The 26,346-nt window shown below is 44.5% G+C and overlaps 2 protein-coding genes across 3 annotated transcripts in view; both read right to left on the reverse strand.

Moving 5' to 3' along the window:
* Positions 1–26,346, reverse strand: part of LOC132958976 (zinc finger protein 638-like) — a 36,055-nt gene that overhangs the window by 9,401 nt on the left and 308 nt on the right. The window contains exons 1-38 of one of the 2 annotated variants that reach the window (XM_061032055.1): positions 24,479–26,242; positions 23,814–23,875; positions 23,566–23,604; positions 23,234–23,410; positions 22,863–23,122; positions 22,545–22,780; positions 22,243–22,377; positions 20,956–21,054; positions 20,800–20,834; positions 19,795–20,651; positions 19,486–19,677; positions 19,363–19,397; positions 18,950–19,102; positions 18,285–18,413; positions 18,149–18,187; positions 17,858–17,983; positions 17,633–17,759; positions 16,852–17,031; positions 16,720–16,754; positions 16,459–16,605; positions 16,241–16,369; positions 15,642–15,680; positions 15,371–15,496; positions 15,155–15,281; positions 14,242–14,412; positions 14,048–14,082; positions 13,772–13,930; positions 12,740–12,874; positions 12,453–12,491; positions 12,230–12,370; positions 11,969–12,048; positions 11,846–11,869; positions 10,751–11,676; positions 10,257–10,364; positions 9,853–10,113; positions 9,612–9,728; positions 9,402–9,523; positions 8,909–9,172 (exon numbers count right to left, since the gene is read on the reverse strand). In XM_061032055.1, the coding sequence (XP_060888038.1) occupies positions 9,110–9,172; positions 9,402–9,523; positions 9,612–9,728; positions 9,853–10,113; positions 10,257–10,364; positions 10,751–11,676; positions 11,846–11,869; positions 11,969–12,048; positions 12,230–12,370; positions 12,453–12,491; positions 12,740–12,874; positions 13,772–13,930; positions 14,048–14,082; positions 14,242–14,412; positions 15,155–15,281; positions 15,371–15,496; positions 15,642–15,680; positions 16,241–16,369; positions 16,459–16,605; positions 16,720–16,754; positions 16,852–17,031; positions 17,633–17,759; positions 17,858–17,983; positions 18,149–18,187; positions 18,285–18,413; positions 18,950–19,102; positions 19,363–19,397; positions 19,486–19,677; positions 19,795–20,651; positions 20,800–20,834; positions 20,956–21,054; positions 22,243–22,377; positions 22,545–22,780; positions 22,863–23,122; positions 23,234–23,410; positions 23,566–23,604; positions 23,814–23,875; positions 24,479–25,495 (6,882 nt within the window). In that variant the 5' untranslated portion in view covers positions 25,496–26,242 and the 3' untranslated portion in view covers positions 8,909–9,109. Of the gene's footprint in view, positions 1–8,908; positions 9,173–9,401; positions 9,524–9,611; positions 9,729–9,852; positions 10,114–10,256; positions 10,365–10,750; positions 11,677–11,845; positions 11,870–11,968; positions 12,049–12,229; positions 12,371–12,452; positions 12,492–12,739; positions 12,875–13,771; positions 13,931–14,047; positions 14,083–14,241; positions 14,413–15,154; positions 15,282–15,370; positions 15,497–15,641; positions 15,681–16,240; positions 16,370–16,458; positions 16,606–16,719; positions 16,755–16,851; positions 17,032–17,632; positions 17,760–17,857; positions 17,984–18,148; positions 18,188–18,284; positions 18,414–18,949; positions 19,103–19,362; positions 19,398–19,485; positions 19,678–19,794; positions 20,652–20,799; positions 20,835–20,955; positions 21,055–22,242; positions 22,378–22,544; positions 22,781–22,862; positions 23,123–23,233; positions 23,411–23,565; positions 23,605–23,813; positions 23,876–24,478; positions 26,243–26,346 lie in introns of those variants that run through there. The other variant, XM_061032054.1, reaches the window with a different exon arrangement.
* On the reverse strand, positions 2,475–6,410 carry LOC132958980 (zinc finger protein 638-like). Its single transcript, XM_061032064.1, has 6 exons — positions 5,293–6,410; positions 4,395–4,456; positions 3,884–3,922; positions 3,660–3,779; positions 3,153–3,427; positions 2,475–3,064 (listed from the first exon to the last, which is right to left on the reverse strand). The coding sequence occupies exons 1-6, from the start codon at positions 6,118–6,120 to the stop codon at positions 2,688–2,690; spliced, it is 1,701 nt and encodes a 566-aa protein (XP_060888047.1). The 5' UTR covers positions 6,121–6,410; the 3' UTR covers positions 2,475–2,687.

The raw sequence follows: 26,346 nt of genomic DNA on the forward strand, positions 1-26,346 counted from the left end.
TGTGTAGACGTCAAAGGCGGGCAGCTCCGTTAGAAGAAGTAGCTTGCTGCCGCTTACGAGGAACTGGAAACATTTAAAAAAAAAAAAACAAAGAGGCAAGGATAATGAGGAACAGAAAGGCTTTATCTGTTCTCAAGTTACTGAACAACGCTAAGACTTCTTTGTAAAATTAATGATGTAACCTTACTTGTGGTGAGATGTAGGATTGTTCCGGGAGGCACTCTGCAAGAGACAACAAAGGAGAGATCTTTACAAAAATAAAAATAAATTATCTTCAGACTGATAACAGAGGCGTTACAGAGGAGAGAGGGGATCAGCTGAGCCAACAGGACAGCGCAGCGCTGTGTGTGTGTGCGTGTGTATGTGGAGCGTCCGCTGTGCTGGTGTTTCTGCAACGCCTGAAACACAATGTGACCTCACAGACTGGGAAGGCAACATGACGCCATCGCAGAATCGGTATGACTGTACAAAGACGTGATGAACAGCTGAGCGTAGTTCTGGTAGTTTTGCAAATGAAAAGGGGACACTGAAATCACTTGTTGACCTTTTCACTGTCATGATTTCTTACCTATTCTCTCTTTGCATAGTAAGTGTTCTACCATCTCCCCGCGGGTCAAAGGTGTGCCATCAGCAGAATATAAAATGCTCGCTTTCATTTTCTGGATGGTCTTTCCTGCAGCTGCAGGCTGAGCTGCGAGAGAAGCTGCTGCTTCTTTGGTTGTCACAGCTCTGGGGTTGCTTCCAGCTTTCTGAGCATCGATTCCTGAAGCCCCGTCCATTTTTTTATCACCTACAGACACAGGGTTTAAAAAAAAAAAAAAAAATTGAATTTAAAAAAGCATAAACATCAGTATTGTGAAGGATCTGTACCATGCCGAAGCACACCGACTAGTCCACTAGTCCAAGGAACTGGACGTTAGGGTCGAAGCGTGCTTGGGCGCGGTACAGACTGCCTCATGTGAGTGCGCCCTGAGTGCACATTTATTCCATAAAACATAGACTTACTTGTTGGTAAATAGGGGCATTTGTTTTTGTCAAGCTTGCATATATTCTGGGATCGCCCCGGATGCAGGTTACAGTACCAATGTTCAAATTGATCTGCGTCGTAGTGCGACTCAAACTCTATAAACACCTGGAACAGACAAGCACACACATCCGATGACACACATGGACGCAGATTGGCAGGTCAGTCCTTTTTCAGAGCCACGTCATTGTGATTTTTTTTGTAAACCTTGTTGAGGAGAGGCAGGAAGTTCTTGAAGGAAATATTTTTCATAGCTTCGCGGAGCTCCTTGGCTTCCCTCGGGGGAATCTTTGTGATGTACATGACAGCTGCTCCTTCATCACTTACAGGCTGTATCCAGACCAGGAAGGACCGTCCAACGCACGAGGAAGGGGAAAGAAACACGGCTAGTTCATGAGTTCTATCACCGTCATATACATTTGAGACAAATCAGGATGCAGAAACGAGTGAGCTACTCACAGACTTCATCAGCTCCATCAGCTTCATATACAACCCAAGCTACAACAGAAACAGAGTACGCAGTGTGAACTTACTTAAACCCAATGTGTGCATCCATCATTTCTATGGAACTGTGACGTGCATGTTGAACCCTGTGTTCATGCTTACCGGTGACATCATCTGTTTCTCCGATACAACATTAACCCAGAGTGCGGTTCCTTTCAGATTGAAGCAAACCCTTGAAACGGAATGCAGTACGTTACACACGTGCTCTGGTTTTGGCATCAGGACGAAGGCCTAAGAAGGACAGCGAGGGTGGGGGAGCGGGGGATGGGCAGGGCGACTGTTTTTATTTGTGTAAGTACATTTCAAACATATAGATATGAATATGTGATCACATTGGTAGAGAGTCTGTATTTCTGATTTGAGAGACTTCAGAGCGAAGGCAGAAACATGAAATGAATAAACCAGACTAATCTGGATCAGGATAACAAACCAGGAGCCTACCAAGCAAACCTGCGGCAACACAAAGATTTTGTCATCCGAATAATGAAAGCCGAATGGGGTGAGCAGCCGGGCGACATCCTCCTCTTTGTAGAAGCCATCCTTGGGCAGCTTGGATATGAGCAGCTGCTTGTTGTTCTGCTTTAAAAACTAGAAGAACAAGAGAGTATCGGAATCAGAAAGAGGAATCAGGCGCACTGATCAACAGCAGCCGGCTAAAACCGCCTCCTGCAGCACGAAAAAAACAATCCAGTCTCCTCGCTTCACTTCACTAACGACCAAAACGAGGGTTAGGGTTAGGGTTAGGGTTTTACGACGTAAAAACGTGGGAACCTACCTTTGGTTGGAAGCAGGTCTTAACAGAGATGAATCCTGTGGAGAAAAAAAAACAGAAGTTTGTCAGTGTGGCAATATTTTTGGGGGTAAAAAACACAGTTGCCATCTTTTTTTTTTTTTACTTATTTGCGTTGGATCCAGGAGCTTCTCTACCATCTCCCCAGGAGTCGGAGGGGTAACTGCGGTGGAAGAACGCTCAGCAGAAGCTTCCTCAGACCGGACATTTCTTGCATTTTTGGAGGCATGCTCGGCTGATGCATCACTGTAGTTACATCCTTAAAAGGTTGAATAGGATGAGTCGTTTAGCGTTTTATCCCGCGCATGACTGAACTTTGTTGAATGTCAGAACCTCTTGAGACCTGTGTGAGTGGGTTTTAGGAACAAATTAAGATTGGTGAATGATCCCTGAAGTTCCTCTGGGGTTAGACATACCTCTTTCTGAAGCCGGTACTGACAGGGCGCTTTGCTTGACATGGGTCTCGGCTGAACTGGTTGGTTGCTTACTCGCTCCGTGTTTGTCAGCTGAACGTCTTTCTTTGCCCCCGGCATTGATTCCCGCTTCCACAGGCTCTGCAACTTTATCTCCGGCGGTGGAAGAAGATCTCTTTCCACCCGCAGGTAGAGGAGAAGAGGAGCGTTTTTGTCCTCTCCCAGAGGAAGATGATTTCCTCTTTGCTAGCTCTGCCATTAAGGCAGGAGCGAGAGTTTGGACCACGGCCTCCCGGTCAGACGGACTGGACAGTGACTGGACACCTAGACGGACTAACAGTGTGATGGAAATAGAGCTGATGTAGGAAGCCGTCTCAACTTTCCGACCCAGAGTTCATAAAATGTATGAAATTTTACAAACCTGATGTTTCCAGTAGCTTCCTGGCCAGTTTCTCTGCACTGCTTTCCCTCTCTCGCTCAGGGGAAAGCTCTTCGGTGGGCGATCGCCTCTCACGTTTCCGTCTTGGTGGCAATCGCCTCTCACGGCTCCTCCTCGGTGTGGACTCTCTTCGGTCACTCCTCCTTGGAGAAGATTGTCTCTCAGAACTCCTAGAATGCGACTGATGTCGCGATGAGATCCGACTACGATATCTTGGGGAAGGGGAACGGGAACGAGACCGTGACCATGCTCGAGACCTGATAAAAGAATGCCTCAATTATTTTAACTTTAGTTTTAAAAAAAAGACCTGAAATACTTCAAAGCAAATCTGGATTTCTCAAAGGCATGACTGAAAAAGGCTCGAGAGTGAGATGTTGATGCGCACGTTTTAAGTCAATGAAGACACATAATTTAGTTGTCTGGTGTCGGGTGTAATGTCTGGTTAACATGTAATCGCCCATACCAGAATTTACTGTATGTCTAACAAACCTGTGATGGTGTCTAGAGCGGCGATCCGATCTGGAACGACTTCTCCTTCTATCCCTTCTACCCTCCGAGTCACGGCGGCGATGGGAGTTGGGTGACTTGGACGGGGAGGGACTCTCATGCCTATATAAACAGGTGACATTTCCGTCTGATCAGTTGATGAAAAGCAAACTAAAAGTGAAGAATGAATAACATCGCCTAGACCCGGCCATTCAGAAGAACTTTACCTGGACCTGGAACCAATCCCACCATCCCACCAGGGGTATCTGTTGGAAAGACAATTTAAACACAACTATTAAAACAACAATCTTTCCATCAAAGCCAACATCTCAGGCATTAGGAGGATAATCTAAAGTCAAAAGATGTTGAGGAAGTGTGTGTTCTTTAGAATATAAAACATTGAGATGAGGTTCTTAAAGACTCTCAGACCACATGCCAAGAATTTCACTAGACTCATAATGATAGGGTTCAAGAAACCATTCAACCATTTGAACAGATGCAGGATGGTAGGCTGATTAAGTGTCCATTAACAATGATTTATGAGGGCTCTACCAATATGCTGCAGAGTTGATCCCAAAAATAACCAGTTCTAAGTAGACAAACATCAAAGGGGGTAAACGTCTTTCTAAAACTCATAAATATGTCTGTACAACATCTAGACATTTCTGGAAAAAATCTGGATGAATGACAATTATTTAATCTGAAATTGAAACACATTTAAGTTAAAGAAAAACTGACGTTTTACAAAGTTGTTTGCAGTTCTCGAGGTGAAAGCTGGCGTTCTGATGGGAGATCCAATCCTAGTAGCCAGAACAAAAGACACACCGCATTAATAAGGTCTCCATTGCATTTTATGATAATTTCCCACAGCTCATATTTGATTCAATACAGAAGCCGACAAGTTGTTCCCTGAGAAGTTGTGCTTAGTTGGCTGTATATTAAATCCCATAACAAGTGTCCCCTCTGTTTTTTATATGGTTCCTTTTAAATATTGGCCAATGGAATAGAAAGGCCATAGGAGAAGCTGAGACATAAACAAACATTTCATAAACCAATGTGTTGAACTCGTGGTTTGGTAGAAGCCAAAGAGTAGAGACACAAACAATTTGAAAAAAACTTTCATATGAACAAAAGAAATTAGGAATTTGGTAACTCGCTCAATGGTTACAAGACTAAACACAACATAGATCAAATACAGAAGTGCCTGTCACAAACAAACAACATTTAGAAGATCTTTTTGAGTTCTATATTTATTGGTGGTTGGCTTAGTTGTATATGGGTTCAAAGTTTCCAGAGGTTCATAAAGGTCGTCTCTGCTGAGATCAGAAATATGGAGTAGGACAAAATCTCAGATTAACTTTATTGTCCCAGTGGGAAATTTATCTTGGACTTGCACAAGATGGCACAGCTGTGTCCAGGTCCTATTGCACTGGTGTAAACCGTAAGATTTCAGAAAGTTATAGACCAGCAGACTGCAAACAGATGAACTAACAAACCATTGGTCTGAACTGAACTTAAAATAATCTTTCACAAGTTTATCGACGGATTCAACTTTGAAGTACTTCCCGGAAACAGAAAAGTCTAAACTAAAACTAAAACTGGTAATTTGACAAGAACAGAAAAGTCTTCCACTCACCTGCATATTAGTACAATGTGTGTTACACAGAGAACAGGTATGTGGAAAGAGTTTTGGTACGGTAGCTGCATAGTCATTCATCATAGCTTGTGTCGGCTGATCATTGGAGACTGCCAAATTTGCTGAAAACTGTGTGTTGGAAGTGTGATACGCCAAGTGATTGTAGGTTATCAGGCCGGTAGTTGGTTGATAAGGAACTGGAGGAACCAGCATTGGGTAAGGATTTGCTGAATGAAGAGGAAAAGGGGGAACTGGTGTGGGCACAAGGCCAGGGTGGCTGGGCTGCACACCATGAAAAAGACTGTGGGCTGGTTGAGATGTTGAGGTTGATGACTGGTGTCCTGATTCCATTTCTTGAAGTGCTCGAGTCTTTTTGATTTCCTTCTGAAGGCGTATTTGCCGCAAGATGAACGGCAGGTTAGCAGGAGTAATCTGGTCTCCTGAGTAGGAGGTGAGATACTGTAAATCATCTTTTTCAAGTCCAAACTTCAGAAGGATGTTAGCAGCCGTTTCAGAGGTTAACTTGGCTCTATTGGACTCTGAAGAAGCTGCCGTTTTTTTTGCAACTGGAGCTTCCTTCACATCCTGTTTCCTTTCATTGGCTGTACTTAACCTCCTGTCCTTACCACTCGCTAAGCTCGCTTTGTATTTCAATAACCAGTCCAAGGCCTTATTGTCACTTAGGTCCATGCTGTGTCTATGGGAGGAAGCTCCAGAAGAACTTGCCCCCAGAGGATCCCTTTCTACCCGTTCATTAGACAGTCCATACGGCGCCTGGGAGGACCTTTGGTTTCCATAGGCATTGGGGTTATACGGGGGATTGGACATGACGTTTCAGCTCCCCGGAAGGTTCATGGGAGAGGGGGCAGTTGTGGGTAAGGAACAGATTTGTTGGGAGTTGGTTGAAAAGGTAGCTCCTTGGCTGCAGAGTTGAGAGCGTTTTGAGTCACTACTAGCTGTGCTTTCAGTTGAGCCAGACGCAAGAAAGCAGCCTGTTGGCCAATCAGGAGTGAGCTACGTGGGATCCATAAGTGCAGGGAGTTCGTTGGGGGCCCATGAGTAGAACAAGTGACACAGCAATCCAACAGCAGTGCAAAGCTGAAAACGTTAAAGAGAAAGGGATTATTGAATGGCTAACTGTCAACAGGCAAGACAGGCAACTGCTGCGGCCCCCTGGCCAGTAGGGGGCCAAATCGAGGACTGACAAACTTTAAACCATATGCAGCAGTGGCTTAGAATGTCCAAATTAAACAATGACAGGAGATAACCTCCCTTATGAGGCCCCATCTGACAGTACTCAATATTTCTGTGAAAACTTTAATGTGTCACTTAACGTCAGAGTTGGTAGCTTTCGAAAACGAGCATGATTTTGAAAGTAGCATTCCCTCAGTGCTCCGTCTGCACCCGACGCCTCCCCTCTGTGCTCCCTCAAAAGCCACGCCCCCTCACTTAAACGCACGAGCGCCATTGGTACAGAAGCAGACTTCAGCCGTTTTCACATATGCACTCCAGATAATATCTAGATATTTACAGGAGGACTTCTCCAGAGATTCTCCCGACCTAGCCGTTCACATATGCTCCTCACAGCGGGGGACTTTCCCTGTCAGAGGGGAGGGGGGGACGACGTTATAATGAGAATATTTGCCTTTATATCAATGCTATGTGTAATCCAATGAAATGACAACATCCACAAAAGAGAGGAGAACAACATACTGACGAACAGAAAACAGAATGCAGCCGTTTAATTACGTGCACGGAGATCGTAGTGGTCGCATGCAGACACTTTAGGCAGTCACTATATAAACGTCATTCTCTTTTCATTGGCTCAAGTTGAAATCTCCGGAGTATATTCGGCCGCGTTTAGACATCAGCTCACTCGGATTTTCTGCGGATAAAATACCAGGGGTCTGGCCGGAGAAACTCCGGGTAAAGTCAGCGCGAAAAATCCGGCTGTTTGCGTTCACACATAGCCTACAGAACCTCCTGGTAGACTAATCTCCAGAGTTTTTCAGGAGATTTCCGTATGTGTGAAAAGGGTTTCGCTTCGAATGTGGGCTCGTGCATGCAAGAGGTAGAGAGCGAGCAGGGAGACAGGGAGGCGTCTGATTGGTTAATCAGTTTGGTACCACGTGGCAGACATTGGTCGAAGTTTTTACAGACTTACAAACTGATACAGATGAAAGATTTTCTTTTTCTTTTTCAGAGAACCTGAGTTATTAATTTCTGTCAGGACCTAAAGACAATTTTAACTGAAATCTTAAGAAGCGTACCTGGAGAAAATGACCAACCCTATCTTTAATAATACACCTGGTGTCCGATTATTTTTTAACATTATGGCGATCAATCCCAGTGAATTTAGCTGAGGGCCACAACAGACTCTAGAACAGCCACTGTGTGATACTGTAATGTAATGACAACACTAACAAGCCTAAACATCAATAAGCTACTTTTACAATAAAAACATTTAGACATTGTTAAAACCATATCGTTTGTTTCTAACATCAACAACAGACTCTTGGTGAGCCACAAACAGCTGTGTAAATAAAGGCTGGAGTCTTCTCCCGTGCTGCTGTTTACAAGCCAAAGACAGTTTTAGTTTTTGGGGAGAATCCGGGTACAAAACAAACTTAAAACTCGCCGTCAGGATGAATAACAACAAAAACAGAGACTGTAAATACTCGGTGTGCAGTGTATTACATTTAGCATTATGTTTTGTTCAATACCCTTCATTATTGTTGCATTTTTCCTGCAGCTTTCATTCGTACAAACTCACCTTCCTGGTGTCCCCCCCGTGAAACTATACAACTTCCGGTTTAAGTGTTTTCAAAGTAAAAGCTCCTTTATTTTTATTTTTTTTCGGTTTTTTATTCCAGGCTTGTAATGTATTCAATAGCAGCATAACCGCTAACATCTGAATTTAAATTTAAAAAACACTTTTCATACTAATTCAAGAATAGATACTGATTTATTTTGTAAAGAAAAAAAAACTACCCCACTGATCATTTATTCATTTATTTCAGTAACTTTAGTGGCTGTGTTACTTGAAATCTGTCTTATCATCTGAGAGGAATTCTTCCTTCAGGTCCCTGTAACCTGCCTTTGTGTTGTCTTACAGCAGCTGCAGATCTATATTTGGATTGGAGAAAGGCTGAGGCTGAAGAAATCTATATGAGAAGTGTAGCCTACCCAAGAGGAGAGGAATTTCTAGGCTCGGGCCTGCTTACAGAATATAACAAGAAGAAACTCCTCCACCTAAGAAATGCAGAGTGTGAGGTCAGAGCTCCTCAAAACATGTGTGTGAAGTTTCTTGTTCTAAATCCACTCTGATCCTGTTTTTGATCATGTCTATAAACCCCTCTATTTCAGCCCTGCTCAGAACAGGCTGTTTCTGTGTCTGTACCTTTAAATATGTAAATTAGCTGTGTCTGACCACGCCCCCTATCTGGAAGGGCTTGGGTGTACTCGGTGCTTTCTCGCTCCATGTCCTATTGTTTACAGTGAGAAGGCAGACTCAGAGGGCAGAACAAACACCTAGCTGTGGGAGTGTCACCCACCCCCAGTGTCATCTGTAAAATGGACATTTCCCTCTTGAAGAAATAAAGATGGCCACTAAATATACAAAGAAATATAGATTTTTTTATTACAGAGAAAATCCGACCTTTACACCGTGCTTACACAAAGACACTTCAGATACTTTTTCAAACATGTAGAAATGCTGCCGATCAACTCGACAGACTCGTCAGTAGCTCGTAAAGCTGTAAATTCGATTTGACTTGACCCTCTAAACTTCTTTAAAAAATGGCGGCTGATGTTTGGATCAGTCAGACGCAGAACCTCGAGGACACTCTGTTGACATCTGTCGATTCGTCTGGTGATGTTTCTGGAGGGGAAAAAAGTGGAAAACATAAATAAAGTAAGCCGAAGAGTTTCAGTGCTCTGGATTGGGAGTGTGTGTGTGTGTGTGTGTGTGTGTGTGTTGTAATGGGACATTGATGTGTCTACTGGAAATGTACTAACTAGACTGTTAGTGTTTTTTTATCTCAGCATAGCCACAGATGATGCGACATAACTTTGTAACTATGTGTGTGTGTGTGTGTGTGTGTGTGTACCTGCAGGTTGTCGTAGTGCTTCTGGCTGCTGCAGTGTTTCTCCTTGGCCGTCCTCTCGTTCAGGTAGAAAACGGAGCAGATGTTGCAGAAGAATCCTGACTGGAGGATGATGAAATCCTGACCTGGAGAGAGAGAGAGAGAGAAGTGAAAAGTTGAACAGGGAGGGAAGAGGGTGTGACAAAACAGTTTGCAACTCGTAGTGCGACTCACCGAGGGGGTTGTTGGGTTTGAAGTCTGGCAGTTTGAAGTCGGCAGGGACAGAAGGAGACTGAGAACGAGATCGCTTTGCTTCAGTTCCATGAAGCTCTCTCCTGCTTTTATTCAAAGCTGAAGAAGAGAGAGACAAACAAAAAAAAAGTTAAATCTTTATATCGAATGCGAAAAGCATGCAAGACAACACAGATTCTGTTGGGAATATTCCACCATCCATCCATCATTTGTCTCTGTCGACCTTTAATATCAGCCCTGCTCCATTCTGTGTCCTCCTCCTCCCCTTCTTCTTCTACTGCACATCCCTCCAGGCTTTTGTTCTGCAGTAGCAGCTCTGGCCCAGTAGAGGCAGCCTCCTCTGTCTTCTGGAGCTCCACATGGCCGTCATTTGACCGATTAGAAGAGTCTTTGTCCAACAACGACGAGGAGAAGGAGGCATCAAGTGAAGAGGGAGGCAGTTCCTCTTTTGTGCTCACAGTTTTCCCTCTGGTAGATTTCCTCACTGTTGTGCGAGAGAATTGAAGGAGACACAAATAACTCATCGTTTTATGTTTTCAGAGCTCCATTCTTTGGATGACAGTGAAGCCACTTTAGTGATTACTAACATGACATTAGAAAACATTCTGATTTGTTCATGTGTGTTACCAGGAGTCGGTCTGCTCCTCCTGGCTCGGCCTCTTCTCCTGGGTGTTACCTCCTCCTTGACCTCCTCCTCTTCCACCTTCTCCTCCGTCACAAAGTTCATACTTTCCTCTGAGAAGGAAACAAGTAAAAAACAAATCAGATGTTTTTTTTATCAAATAAACTTGATCCTGACTGAAGGGGACATTAGGCGTTAAGAGTTATCTTTAGTTCACTTCGGATCGACGGACTTGACTTCTTATTAAAGGTTACATATTCTCCTCCTCTTCTTCAGTGTAAGTAAGTCTCAGAGCTCCTCAAAACATGTGTGTGAAGTTTCTTGTTCTAAATCCACTCTGATCCTGTATTTGATCATGTCTATAAACCCCTCTATTTCAGCCCTGCTCAGAACAGGCTGTTTCTGTGTCTGTACCTTTAAATACGTAAATGAGCTGTGTCTGACCACGCCCCCTCACTGGAAGAACTTTCCTTCCAGAGTCTAAAAATCTGAAACGTACCCTCCTCGTTCCCGTCTGGATTTTCAGATGCTTCTTTGAGATTTGTCCCCACAGTCTCCTCTTTCTTTCCTCTCGTACTTCTTCTCCGAACAGGACTTTCTTTAACGGCGTCATCTTGAAGCGGATTGTCTTCTTTCTTTGTCTCCTCGGTGACGGATTTGTCTGCAGTGGTTTCCTTCTTTGACCCGGTCTCATCCTCGTCTTGTTTCTTGGGCGACTCCTCCGTCGCGTCACTTTTGGACGCTGTGCTTGTGTGGCTGCTCTCGTTTCTGGCGGCGGCGTCCTCCACATTGTTTTGTCTTGTCTCTGACTCCGCCTCTGGAGTTGTTAGCGGTCCTTCCACAGACTGGACCATGTGGCTGTCTTTTTGACCTTGGAAAGAACAATCCATTTCCATTTCATTGGACGCCTCTGTTTGGGCTTTGCGTTCATCATCGATACCGCCTGAGATCTGGAGGCGTTCTTCATGCAGAGTCTGGGATTCCTTGGGCCCAGCGGTCTGGCTTTTAGAGCTGATGTCATGGACGCCGTCACCCATCTGTTCATCAGTTTCGTCACCATCTTTTTCTCCATCCTCTTTGTTCCTCTTCATCGTTGCTGACGTTTCCATTTTTGTCATCTTTTTGTCATCTTCATTGGAATTGGAACCAGCGGTGGCGTCCATGTCGACCTCACTCCCTGGTTTCTTAACTTCATCACTTGTGACAGTAGAACTTGGTCCTACAGCGATGGATTCAGAAACAGTGGATCCTTTAAGGTCGTTGGTTTGCAGAGCAGATTGTGACCCACTGTCCAAAGGTTCAGAAGGAGGACGCTCGGTTGGACAATCTGAAGCTGGGAGCTCGGCGTCCACACTGACTGCTGCTGGCTCTAACTCGATTGGTGTTTGAGCAGAATCTTGTAGACGCTGCTTTAGGCTCTTCACCCTGAAACCAGCAAGGACGGTCAAACGCTGAGAAACGCAGAGAAGATCTCTAGTTTATGCAAATTTGATGTGCATTTTCTCTGCAGCAGATTTAGTAATTATTCCATAAAATGACAGATATTGGTAAAAAAAAGCCTATCACATTTCTCCAGAGTCATCGATATACTTACGTCTCAAAGCGCTCCACTTTCCCCCTAGAAGAGACAGAATCAGGAGTTGATGAGTTTAAGAAAGAAGATTTAAAACACAAATTTCAACATGAACACCCTGAACTTTTAAAATGACCAACGTACGATGACGCCATCTTTCCGGTGTTTTCTTTCGCCTTGAGCCCCTTGGTGACAGCGCCGGGGTCGGCCATCTCGATGCATATCTGCGATAGAAGAAAGTCGGTCATTGAGGAAGAGAGTGAAGAGAGAGAAGGAGAGGTGAATGTTATTCAAGAATCAAATGGTTTTCTGAATTAGTGTTAAGGCTTTTCAAAGACTGTTCATAAGCAGAAGACCTGTGATAGGGAGGTGATCAGAACATTTTCAGTGACTTTGATGTGTTACCCTGTTGGCCAGTGGCAGGAAGTTTACAAAAGGTGCAACAGACGCCACCGCTTCCAAGACGCCACTGACGACATCCGCGGACGTCTCGGAGATCCCGACACACAGCAGCCGCTCCTCTAAAGAGTTGGGATCAGGAACTCCCTGATTCAAATGAAAAACAAACTTGGTGTTAAGGAGCAGGTAACTTAAGACTCTCACATGCCATAATGTTTTCTTTACTTACAGCGTTACTCCACTTCATCAGGCTCATGTACATCATCTCCTGCAAACACATAAACAAAGACAGCTTTTCAACTATCTCCCCAAAAACACATTTGATTTGATCTCTGCAATGTTAACATCTCTCTGCTCTAAAAAAAAATGTTTTTTTCTGAATGTAGACATGTATTCTGTATTTGATCATGTCTATAAACCCTTCTATTTCAGCCCTGCTCAGAACAGGCTGTTTCTGTGTCTGTACTGTACGCAGCTCATTTTAAATATGTAAATGAGCTGCGTTTTTTTCCATACCTCAGTGGATTCAGGATGCATGTGCTGCAGCACGATATGGACCCTGATTGTGCGGCCCTGGACAGAGAAAGGCGTTGCCATGTGATCTCGGACAAAATGGCGGCATGCTTTGGAGTCCTCAAAAGACACAAATGCCTGGAGGTGAAGAGAGGAAAGATGGGATGAGCAGCTCTGTTTTGTAAAGAATACGATACGTGGAATACGATACGTTACGTGACGATACGATGTTATGATACGATACATTACGATACGATACGTTCCGTTACGATACGATACGATACGTTATGATACGATATGTTGCGATACGATACGTTACATTATGATACGTTACGTTATGATACGTTACGTTATGATACGTTACGTTATGATACGTTACATTATGATACGATATGTTATGATACGATAAGTTACATTACGATACGATATGTTATGATACGATATGTTATGATACGAAATGTTATGTTACGATATGTTATGATACGATATGTTACGATACGTTACGATATGTTACGATATGTTATGATACGATATGTTATGATACGATATGTTATGATACGATATGTTATGATACGATATGTTACGATATGTTATGATACGATATGTTACGATACGATATGTTATGTTACGATATGTTACGATACGATATGTTATGATACGATATGTTACGATACGATATGTTATTATACGATATGTTACGATACGTTACGACACGATACGTTACGATACGATATGTTATGATACGATATGTTACGATACGATATGTTACGATACGATATGTTATGATACGATATGTTACGATACGATATGTTATGATACGATATGTTACGATACGTTACGACACGATACGTTACGATACGATATGTTATGATACGATATGTTACGATATGTTATGATACGATAAGTTATGATACGATAAGTTACGTTACGATACGCTACGTTACGATACGTTACGTTACGTTACGATACGTTACGATACGTTAAGAATATGATGACGATGCATTTAACAGTAGACCGTAGACGACTTCTTCTTACCCTCCTCTGCAGCGGTAGGACTGTCACGTTGTAGTACAGGGTGTGAAGGGTCTTTTGGGGGAAATATGGCCACACCAGCCTTGCCACATCCTCATGTTGGTAGTTTCCTTCTGGCAAACCAGTCAGCATGATGGTGGACGACGAGGAGTCTTTGGCTCTCTGGGAAATACAACATTCAAATCCTTGTTTTGATCCTTCTGCAGAATGACTTTGGTACCTTTAGATTCTCTGTTTTATAGGATGTAACTTTGAAAGTGGTCCGAGAAGCCGGCTTACCTCGATGTCGCCCAGGTCCCTGATGGTCTGGTACTCTTGGGAGGTAAAAGGGGACATTATTAAACAGAGTCTTTTTCTTTTTCAGTTTGGTAGGTAAATCCTGATCTTATATTTGCACAGCCAACCATATCTTTACGTGGTCGCATTAAACGAGTCAGAATGATAAAGAAAGACAATAAAACGTTTTCTCTTACCTGGGGTGATGAACCAAGGAGAAATGGTTGGGAAGACGAAGGGAACATTTCTCATTGTGACCCAAAACGGGGCCACGCTGCCCGGAGGAACGGCGACGTCTGCCGGCGGGATGGTTACTCCCTCCATGACGTCCTGGTGGACTGGAAAGGCGTTTTCAGGAAGTCTCGGCGCTGCACCAGATGACACAAAGGGTCACTGTCAATATGTCTTCAGAGTTTCCCTCTCTCACTCTACTCTTGACTTAGTCTTAATGTACGATATGATAGGTTATGTTACTATACGATACGTTACGATATGTTAGGTTAGGATATGTTACGATACGTTACAATGTTAGGTTACGTTACGATACGTTAGGTTACGTTACATTAGGTTACCATACAATACGCTACGATACGTTAGGTTACCATACAATACGTTGTGATACGTTAGGTTAGGTTAGGTTACAATACGTTACGATACGTTAGGTTACCATACAATATGTTACCAAACAATACGATACGTTACGATATGTTACTATACGTTAGGTTACCATACTATACGATACGTTACGATAAGTTAGGTTACGTTACGATACGTTAGGTTAGGTTAGGTTACGGTGCGTTAAAATGCGTTACAATATGTTCTGTTACGATAGGTTACGATATGCTCAAAAAAGTTAGCCAGTGGTATCTTTGTGTGGTTTGGTCTGAGATTACTTCCTCTGTTGCTGTCCGTCATTTGGTTCTCTGACCTGGCGCTCTGCATTATGGGACAGAGTATGCACGGGAGTATTGGCGTATTGTGGATCTCGCCTGTGTTCGCAGACTGCATTTTGTCCAAATCACTACGTACTACTGGTATATGAAGCGGTTTGGAAAACAGCCCGGCTTGATCTCTATCAGTAAGATATTTTGAAATCTTAAACAAACTTGCCGAGTGATGTGCAGCCACTGGTCGGTACCTTCAACCTCCCGACTACGTGACCGGGGGCTTGTTTAAGAACGCTGTACCAAACCCCGAGCCGATCAGCATCACGGTACGAGTCAAATTCTATGAACACCTGGAAAACACACACAAACACGCTCGCTTTAACGGTAAGACTCAACGTTGAGTGTTCTTGTGGTCGAGATTTAATGGTGCGGTCTCTACCTTGTTGAGAAGAGGCAGGAAGTTCCGAACTGAACCGATTTTGATCAAAGCTTCTCTGAGCTCTCTGATCTCACTCAACGAAATGTTGGTGATGAAGAGCGTTCTCGCCCCATCGTCTGCTACGGGCTGCACCGAGGAAAACCACACCACCATAAAAAACACAGATATAAACAATCAGAGTCATTTCTCACTTGTAGAAAGTCAAAGAACATTTCTTTCTGTGTAGCTCACTCTTATTTAACATGTATGTGTGTGTGTTTCTAGTACTCACAAAATCGATGTGGTCCATCAGAGATCTATAGAAGCCAATCTAAACAAGAAACAGTGAAAGCAGAAGGACACATCTTTATGTTCTAATGACGATGCATCTCGTTTACCTCTGAACAGAGGTGATGACTTTTTTTGTTACATTAAAAAGTTTCTAATTGGAGTGCTGGTGGCACAGTAATTAGTGCGCGCGTCCCATGTATGGAGGCTATGGTCCTCCAAGTGGGCGGCCCAGGTTCAAATCCGACCTGTGGCTCCTGTCCCGCATGTCATTCCCCACTCTCTCTCTCCCTGATTTCTGACTCTCCAATGTCCTATCTCTCCATTAAAGGCACAAAAGTCCAATTTACATATTTTTGTTTCAAGACCAGAAGACAAAAACACCTCATCCAGAGAAAAAACAGATTCTAATTTATTTAAACTTTGTTTGATAGACCTTTCTCGAGGGCTCGACCGATATGGGTGTTTATAAATCGAGTAATATTGGCGATAAAATTAGCCGTTAGCGATAGTCACTTGATATGCTAACATCGGCCAAACGATGAATCAGACGGGCTCTAATTTAAACTCTTTGGTTTTTTGTTGAGTATTAAACATGCTTACTGGTTCCATTTTAAACCTGCCGAGGACAACGTTGACGCTGAGTCTGGTTCCTTGTAAAGTGAGCGGTCGCTCTTTATGGCTTCTCAGGAGGTTTTGCACTGCTTGGGTGTCGTTCATCAAAATGAACGCCTGAGAAGACGAAAAATCATAAATAAAACACGTTTGAGTATTCAACATTCAGAAATCAAACCAGTGCAGATGAATGATGCAGGGCTTACCATGCGCGACTGAGGAACCACATAGATTGTGTCTTCCTTGTATCGAAATCCAAAAGGAGCGAGCAGTTCGGCAACCTTGGCCTCCGTGTAGCGGCCGCCGCTGGGCAGCTCGGTTATGAGCATCAAGTTGCGGCCATGTTTCAAAAACTGGAAAAAGACAACAAGACAAGAGGGAATGATGAAATGTGTGCGTTACCAAGTGATCGTCTTTATATAAGCTGTACATTTCTGTTGATATTTTGTTGATTTAGTGGAACCTACCTTTGGTGTGAGGCAGGATTCTTCTGGACGACACTCTAGAAAAGACACACACGGGGGGAAAGAAAGAAAAGAGTGAGAAACTGAAACTTTATTTTTTATAGACAAACTGAATTCCTTTCTGGGGTTTCTCACGAATTCTCCTGGAGCACAGGTACTCTTCTATCATCTCCCCACAGGTCAGAGGCGTGGCATGAGCTTGACGCTGATTGGCTGCAGCTTCTTCAGTCGTCACAGCCAAGGCTCTGCTGGCAGCTTTAGAGGAATCGTTGGCCGAGGATTCATCCATTCTCCTGTCCTCTTCAGATGTGGGCTCTTTGAGAGATCAGATTGAAGAAGGATGAGTATCAGTACTTTAAAAGGCCATGACGCCCCCCTTTCTCCATTTTCTATAGCAGCAGGATCAAGAGAGCAGAGTGCAGAGATCAACGTTCAATGATGACCTTGTCATTCATAAAATGGCCGAACAGTTACAAACTAAGTAAACACAGAAACTTAAAAATGGACAATCAGCTGGTGGACAGGAAGTTCCAAAATGTCAAAGAGAAGTAGATCAAATACAAATCCGACTGTGAGATTGGATATAAGTCGGATACTGACTCGACTGGCTAGATCTGGTATCTGTGACAACGGGCCGATCCATGGAGCAAATGTACAGTATAGACTCTTTTAGCTTTAGCAAACAATGTGGTTTGTTTCTGTGGGCGGGGCTTAGCTGGAGACAGACGTTAGCCCACGTTAGCTAGCAAGTTGTTTTTGGTTTGTTTTCGACAATGGCGGACAATTAAATTGCTAATCTTATTTACTAATATTATTAAAGAAGAAAAAAAGCAGCATTTGTCTGGTTCTGCAGGAGGAACGAGGACACCATGGTGGCATGACGGGCTTTGTAGCTCATGAGTCCTGAAACACTGACCTGTTTCTAAAGAGCTGCCTTCGTCCATGTTGAGCCTTCGCACGTCATGACCATGCCCCGGTTTCACCCGACTGTACCAACCTCCAAAACGATCGGCATCTTCGACCGTCTGAAATTCTATAAACACCTGCAAACACACAAGCAACACATATACATAGACTACAGGCGAGCCCGACAGGAAGTCAGATACACACTCCAGAAGTCCGTGCATATGGTGGTTCCTACTTTGTTGAGGAGAGGCATGAAGTTCCTGAAAGAGCCAAAAAATCTCAACGCTTCCCTGAGCTTGCGGGTTTCCAGCTGGGAGATGTTCTTGATGTAGACCAGTCTACTTCCTTCATCCTTCAGAGGCTGGGTCGGAAACAGGAAGTGGACATCAACAGTTCAAGCGAAAAATGGAACACAGTTTTTTTTGTAAACGTTAACGAGACCAAAAGGGGGGGATTAAGATGCTAACTCAAATATTGACAAATGGGTCAACAGATTAAGGGATTAATAAACTTGTGTTTCACTTACAGACTTCATCGTCTTCATCAGAATCGTATATAACCCGAGCTGGAAGGGAAACAAGAGAGTGCAGTGTTACAACACCAGACTCTTACAAAGGAGACTAATCCTTTCATCGAGAAGAAGTGTCGAGTTGCACGCTCACCGGGCTGTACATTTTGGTCGAGGATAAAACCTTAAACCAGAGGACAGTCCCCTTCAAGAGAATGCGATGGTGAACAGCTGCTTTCATGACTTCACGTACATCGTCTTTTGTCGGCATCAAGGCGAACGCCTGAAAAGAACGCCGGGGGCGTTATCACTTCTTAGAACCTTTTTTTTTTTTTACCCCCAAAGCATTTCAAATCAAAACATGTGGTTAAAAGTCCACCAGATGGAGACGTGTATTCATGACGATAACAGAAAAGAAGTTGAACGTCTCACAAGAGACAGAAAGAAGAAAAGAAGAAGAAGTGAAAATGATTCATAACTGGAATGAATTTAAAACCAAAAGGTGTCACATTCATGACTTTTAAAGGCAGGATTGGTAGTTTTTGATGACTAGCATGATTTTTGAAGTAGCATTCCCTCAGTGCTCCGTCTGCACCAAGCAGCACCCTCCGGTCTTGATAAATTAAATCAACGCGGAAGTGCAAAAATCCTGCAGTTTGTGGAGTGTCCGCTTGAGGCTGGCTGCAGGAACACAGGAAGTCGCATACACCCCACAGCCCAAAAAAAGCCGTTTTTACAGCATAAATTAACAAGTTTGCAGCCATATCCATAGTTAGGCGCATAAAAAGCTGCTGAATGAATAAACTGGGGGGAACCTACCAATCGAGCCTGAGGAAAAACAAAGACGCTGTCGTCCGTGTGTTGAAAGCCGAATGGAGTGAGCTGCTTGGCAACGTCGTCCTCGGTGTAGTGGCAAACGTCGTACTTCGGCAGATTGGAAATGAGCAGCTGCCTCCTTCCGAACTTTAAAAACTGGGAAAAAAAAAATAAAGACATTGATGTTCAAAACCAGTCCAGCCCCCTCAGCATGATGCTCCTCATTCATTTAAAGGTACAGTAACATGAAGAGTTGGGCTTCTTATACATCCACTGAGGGACATGATAAATCCATTTAATTCATACTGCGGAATCTTCTGAAGTAAAAACATCGCTGAGGTGTTACTTGAGAACAACCTTGTGTGTTTTGTTTTTTTAACATCTGTGGGACAAACATTCAAGAGAGGGGAACGTACGTCGAGCACGAAGCACGACTTTGTGCGGAAGTAGCCTGAGAACAAAAGAAGGAGAATGTGTTCATAAACTCATCAAATTGATATTTCTCAAATTAAAAAAGCTGGAATTTTTTTTATTTGTACTTATTTTCGATGCATCCAGGAGGGTGTCCATCATCTCCCCGGCAGTCGGGGGGGTAACTACAGGTGAAGGCTGCTGCTCGTTCGTCCCTGCAGCCGTTTCCTGGGGGGTCAAAGATGCAGAAGTGTCCGCGGCTTTGGAGGACTCCTCGGCCAATGCTGCACATGTTGGGGTCGTCTGAGAAGTCCCCAGACCTTCAAGATGATCAAGATTTGAAAGATTCTGTGAAATCTGTCTTGCTCTTGCGACTAACGCATGCCGGATTTTGACACGATCCCCCTTACATTCATTATGAAACGTCTCAGACTTACCTGCAGCAGCCTGCTGTTTCATATGTGAAGCGTCTTCTGCGTTCGTCTCCAGTTCCGGTTCTGGCGAGACGCTTTCCTGGCTGGAAGCTTCGACGGACGTTTCTGTCGGCTGAGTCTCGACTGAACCGGTCGGCGGTCGACTCTCTCCGGGTTCGTCTGCTGAACTTTCCGGTGCAGCCTCTGAACTCGTTTCTTCCCCTTTGACTTCCACAGGTTCTGATACTTTACCTCCTGACACCTCGAGCTCCATCGGTTCATCTGAATCTTCAGCGTTGTCGGGTTTTCCTCGACTCTCGGGTTCAACAGCTGGTTCATGTGCTTTTTCAACATCCTCGGCCGTGTCCCTCGGCTCCTCCAAAGACTCTTGAAGCTTAGTTTCAGATTCTTTAGGCTTGGAGTTGTCCTCAGACTGATGATCTGGAGCTGTGGATTTAGTGGGATTCTTTGCATCTTTTGGAGCTATTTCAGAGACGCTTTCTTTAGTGGCAGCTTCTCCTGCAGGCAGCTTGTCCACTGGAGTTTTGGGTTTCTGTGTTGTTGAGACCGTTTCTACTTTAACCTCTGAGGCCTTCACCGGTTCTGGAGCTTTTGGTTTGTCTTTCAGCTCCTCTCCAGGTTCTGTAACGGTGGTTTTAGACTTTTCAGATGCAGGCTTGTTTCCAGGAGACTCGGACTTGGACCCTGAGGCTCCCTCTGTAGACAACGATCCAGTTTGTAGAGTTTTGGCTTTCTGTTGGGTTGAGACGCTCTTAGCTTCCAAAATCACATGTTTGTCTTTAGTGTTGGATGTTACACTTGTGGGATGAATCTTTTCACTGCTGGATTCAGTTGAGGATGGACTAGACATGGCGGGTTTTCTGTAAAAAAAAAGAAATAAGAAGAATTGAATTTTTGCGGTGAACCAGATAACCCTAACCCCCAAAATCATGACCATAAAACATTTAATTCAAGAGAACGCACACAAGAGGAACATGTAAGAAGAGATCTTTATCAAACATGTCTTACTTCAGAGGAGGGGTCTTCTCCTTACCAACAGTCACCTGTAATCAAACAGATTCAGATTTTAGATTAGCTTGAATCTTGACAGAGTGCTAACACATGCTAATAGCTAACATTCCCCAGGGGTCAAAAATGTAAAAGAAAAAAAAAAAAGTGGAATACCTTTTCTTTGCCAACAGTGAGAGGGATTCCGTTGACGTAGAATGACTTCAAGCTCTTCAGCTTCTTAGCGTCCTCTTCTTTCTCGTAAATCACCACGCCCTTTGTGTGAACCAACATAACTTTGCGTTACGACAATCATCAAGCCCGTTTAGTTTTATGGACTCACAGTGGTGGGGATGAAAAAGTTACGTTTGTTTTGGTTACAGTGCGTTCTGTATTTGGGAAACTAGAATCAAAGCAGGAAGCTCTTTGTGAACACACAGTCATGATTTAAAGCTTTTCCTGAAAAATCAAATACAGACTTCAACTAAAGGGACTGGACGCGATTCAAACGGTGGGCGAATATTACGGATGAGGATGTAGCGGCAAAGAAGAGAAAATATAATTATAGTGAGATGAAACGCTGATGGCAAACCTTGGGGTCGGATTTTACCCGCCACATTGACCTGCTTTCCCGTTGGACAGGCAGGAGCCAAATACCGGCGATTAGCTTGTGCTAACGTGCGTTAGCTTGCAGTGTAGGTACAAGCAGTAAACGTACACACTATGTCCTGCAGTGGGCGTGGCTTCTGGGGGTGATTAGCCCAGGAGGAGGGGCCACATTTGAATGTGTTTACAAACTGCAACAGAAAATGCTGCTGACTCCACCTCTAAGGACTGGATGCAGACCAGTAACTTGATGGTTTACACCAAAATTCCAAATTTAAAGGTCCCATATTCTTCTTTTTCTGGTTTTATATGCTCTTCAGTGTGTTTTCCACGTGTCCTGTGCATGTTTAGGCACATCTATGTGCAAAAATTCAAAGTCCGCGGAAACGCGGCTTCTCCTACGTCCTCCCGTTAGCTGTAGCATTAGCTGCATGTAACGCTCGGTTCTAGCCCCCCTCGAAAAAAATGTGTCAGTCCGACGTCATTGTCAGTGTGAGATCACTGATCTAAGCTCATTGGCTCGTTGTGGCAAGCCCAGCAGCTCATGTTGACATTTCCCGAGAAGCGTGCTGAGCAACTGACCAATAACGACAGAGCGGATCGGCAGACCAATCAGAGCAGACTTGGCCCACGTGGGGTCTAACAGTGTGGGCTCAACAGAGTGTAGCTGACGGACTCAGAGTGTAGAGGGAGCAAGGAGGAGCAGTACATGAAAACAGACACTTTTTTATAACTTTAGTTATTGTGAACGTACAAAAGTAGGAACATAGATTAAATATACGAACCCCAAAAAGGGCAGAATATGGGCTCTTTAAAGCAATATATCCCAATAAGAAAACACAGACTCTTTACACGTACCTCCATCTTGGCCCGATACAGAACGACCGACTTTGTTTTTCCAAACTGCTCGACGGCAGAGAGCACGTCGCTGTGAGAGAGAGTAGGCCAAATCTCCTGCAGGGTCACCGTGGTCTGAGGTGACACTTTACTGGGCTGTGATAAGAGAGAGAACATGAGGTCAGGTTTAGAACAAAGACAGTGTTGGGCAATATGACCTGAGTTTGGCTTTTTGTGGTAATGGTATTTTATCCCGGCACATCGACACAAAAAGAGGAAGTAGAAAGACTGTTTTTAGACTTCATTGTGAGTCTTTGTGTTACCTCGCTTTTCTGCAGGTTGGGCTTTGCTTTAGAGGCGTTCGTTGCAGACTCCTTCCGTTCTGTAGAGGAGGAGGATGCAGACGATCTCTTTCCTCGTGCAGAGGGAGGAGAAGAGGAGCCTTTCCGTCCTTTACCGGAGGAAGAGGATTTCATCTTGGATAGTTCTGCCACTAAGGCGGGAGCAAGACTTTTAACCACGGCCTCCAGGTCGTTCTGATTTGACAGCGAGAGGACACCTAGAGGGACAGAGAAGGAAGTTGGTCGGTACAGTTGAGCAAACTCTTTACATTAGACCAAGAGTTCTTAAACGTCTCATACCTGATGTTTCCAGGAGTTTCTTAGCCAGTCTCTCTGCGCTGCTTTTCCTCTCTCGTTCAGGGCACGACTCAGACTCCGGCGGTGATCTCCTCTCACGCTTCCTTCTCCTAGGCGATCGTCTCTCACGGCTCCTTCTCGGCGTCGACCGTCTCCTGCCACTCCTCCTTGGAGATGATTGTCTCTCGGGGCTCCTTGAACGTGACCGATGGCGTGAGGAGATCCGGGGGTCGTGCTGTGGGGAGCGAGACCGCGATCGGGACCTGAAAAAAGCGGGGGTTGTGTTGATGCACATGGTTTAGGGGTTGAAACTTGGTGAGAGGACTTTCTGGTTGATGCAAAATCCCTGATACAAGAATTTATGTCGGGCGGACCTGCGATGGTATCTGGAGCGATGAGGCGATCGGGATCGTCGTTTATTCCTTCGACCGTCAGAGCCATGGCGCCGACGGGGGCTCTTTGACTTGGACCCGGAACGACTCTCATATCTGGTTCTCTCATGTCGCCGAGTCTCTGCAGAGGTTGATGACTTTGCATCTTTACCTGCAGTCCTGGGGATATCAACAAAGAAAAAGGGGGATGATGGTGTTTTTTCCACGTGTGTGTGTAATCCAAAACCCGTCGTCATTATACAGTTTTAGTCTGGAATATTTTGGTAAAAGGACCCGTAAAGAGACCCGTAAAAAGACATGCAGAGGAACTTTACCTGGTCTCCATATCAACCTTAGGCACCCAGTTAGGGTAACTGTGGGAAAGACAATTTAAAGAGCCACATTTTAGACACCAAGAGGCCACATTTTTGTAACAAAAGCCAAACTAGTTTCATATTTAGACATGTGATAATTCACTGCTGAACTCTGGGACATTCTCAAATCTAGAAAAATGGCAATTATTATCAACTATCAAAGTTAACAAGGTGTCTTTAAAAAGTTCAGTAGGAAGAGAAAGACTGACTGTCTGAGAAGCTTTTGGCAGTTGGAAAAGTGAAGGCCGTTCATCCGGTGCTGCGTCCAATCCTTGTTGGCAGAAGGGGGAAAAAAAACTCCATTCATGGTGATTTACGTACAGCTCGTTTATCATCCCACAGACTCTTCAGTTTGTATCTTGTTGACGGTATATTAAAGGTGACATATTGTCCTTCTTTTCAAAAAGTGTAAATAAGTCTCAGAGCTCCCCAAAACATGTGTGTGAAGTTTCTTGTTCTAAATCCACTCTGATCCTGTATTTGATCATGTCTATAAACCCCTCTATTTCAGCCCTGCTCAGAACAGACTGTTTCTGTGTCTGTACCTTTAAATATGTAAATTAGCTGTGTCTGACCACGTCCCCTCTCTGGAAGGGGCTTGGATGGCTCGGTGCTTTCTCTCTCCATGTCCTATTGTTTACGGTGAGAAGGCAGACTCAGAGGGCAGAACAAACACCTAGCTGTGGGAGTGTCACCCACCTGGGGGAGGGGCTACTGCCCTTTGTGATGTCATGAAGGGAAAATCTCCAAACAGCCTGTTTGATGGCTCGGGCTATCTCGCTCAATGGCCTATCGTTTACAGATTTTTTTTTTTTTTTAAACATGAAAATTGAGATACTGAAGCAGCCACATCAGAAAAAGGTTTTCTACTCACCACCATTTTGGAACATTTATGGTCGCACAGAGAACAGGTGTGTGGGAACACACTCGGCGGGACAGAGGAGTAGTCTTGAATCATAGCTGGCGTCGGCCGATTCTTGGAGACCGCCGCCTTTACGGGAGACCGCGCATCGGAAATCAGATGCGCCAAGTGGTTGTAGGTAATCAGGCCGGCGAGCGGCTGGTTTGTTTGCTCGGTGCTTTGAGAAGTTGCAGAGCTCGACGCTGAACTACGCGAGGACCTGCTGGCCGACCTCTTGTCCTTCTGAAGGCGTATTTGTTGTAAAATCACCAGCAGGTTAGCGGGAGTAATCTGGTCTTCGGGATAGGAGATGAGAAGTTCCAAATCTTCTTTTTCAAGTCCAAACTGCAGAACGATATCAGCTGCCGTTCCAGAGGTGCACTTGGGATGATCGGACTCTGTTAAGGATTCTGGTTTTGGGGACACTGGATCGCCATAATGACCCAACCCTAGATTGGACTCATTGGTGGTATTTAACGTACCGCCTTCAGTGCGTTCTGAGCTAGACAAAGCAGGGAGCGAGTCATCAGCAGCGGGTCTTTTGTAGTTCAAAAACCAGTCCAAGGGCTTATTGTCACTTTGTGTGTCCATGTTGTCTCCAGGTCCGACAGAGGCAGAGGTTGAGGACTGCAACCAGGGGTAGGACTCCATTCCTGTGCCGGAATCTCTTTGTGAGCTGGAAGTGTCCCGGTCCAGAAACCTCACCTCCTCTCCGGCGCCGCTAATGCTCACGTCTACAGAGCTAGCAAAATCCTCGTCCACGGCAGGCCTGTCATTTCCCGACAGAGACATCAACGGTGGTATTATTGGCCGAGAATTGTCGGGAATTCCAGAGGAAGCTCCGGAAGAACTCGGGCTTGAGCCAGGAGGTCCAAGATCGGAGGATGCACCCTGAGGGTCCATTTCTGCCTCTGTCGTCGAGAGTCCACATGGCCCTTGGGATGACCTTTGGCTCCCAGAGGCATGGGGGTCATACGGGGGATGGGACATGATGTTTGCAACTCAGAAGGTTGAGAAGATCGATGGCCGCAGCGGTTGGGTAAGGGGTGTTGTATATATGTAGGGGATATAGTCGGTTGCGAAGGTTGCTCGCTGGCTGCCATAAGTGAGTTTGTAGTTTAATTGAGTCACTATTAGCTGGTTTTGTAGTTTAGACGGACACAAGGAGGCGCCATGTCTGCCAATCAGGAGTGAGCTCCCTTGGATCCATACATGCAGGGAGCTCGTTCTCAAGAAGAACAATGTACACAGCGCTCCAACAACACAACAATGCAAAGCTGAGAAGTTCAAAAGAAAGGAAGGGATTACTGAATGGGACTGAACATCAACATTTATGGATAGCGAAGATTCACCATCTGGAAGGTTGGGGTTTGAGTTTCAAATCCGAGTCTTGGTGATCGGGTCGCGAGTAAACAACCCTAGGACACTTTGAGATCCAATCACTCAGGCCACATGTGTGTGAGGTTTTCTTGGATGCACAGACTCGGAGCCGACTAGGCTTTGGCTTAACTACCTCCAAAGAGAGGTAGGGGTTAGGTCGTTAAGGTAAGGTCATCTTATTTTGAAGGGGGGCAGGTAGATGTATCTCATTGAAGAGCAAAGTTGCTTCTTTTGGGCTTTTATTTTTTAGACTTGGTTGTTTGTTTCTCTTGTCAGATCTGGTAACATGCAGCTGGTTCCAATCCAAATATAGATCAGCAGCTTCTGTAAGGCTCCTCACATTCAGGTTATTCAGACCTAAAGGAAGAATTACACTCAGATGATGGACACATTTCATATAATATATCCAGGACAGTTACAGAGATGAATGAACACATGATTATTCATACTGACAGAAGCCT

This window comes from Labrus mixtus, chromosome 23 (genome assembly GCF_963584025.1).
Source record: "Labrus mixtus chromosome 23, fLabMix1.1, whole genome shotgun sequence".
In the NCBI taxonomy this organism is placed as follows: Eukaryota; Metazoa; Chordata; class Actinopteri; order Labriformes; family Labridae; genus Labrus; species Labrus mixtus.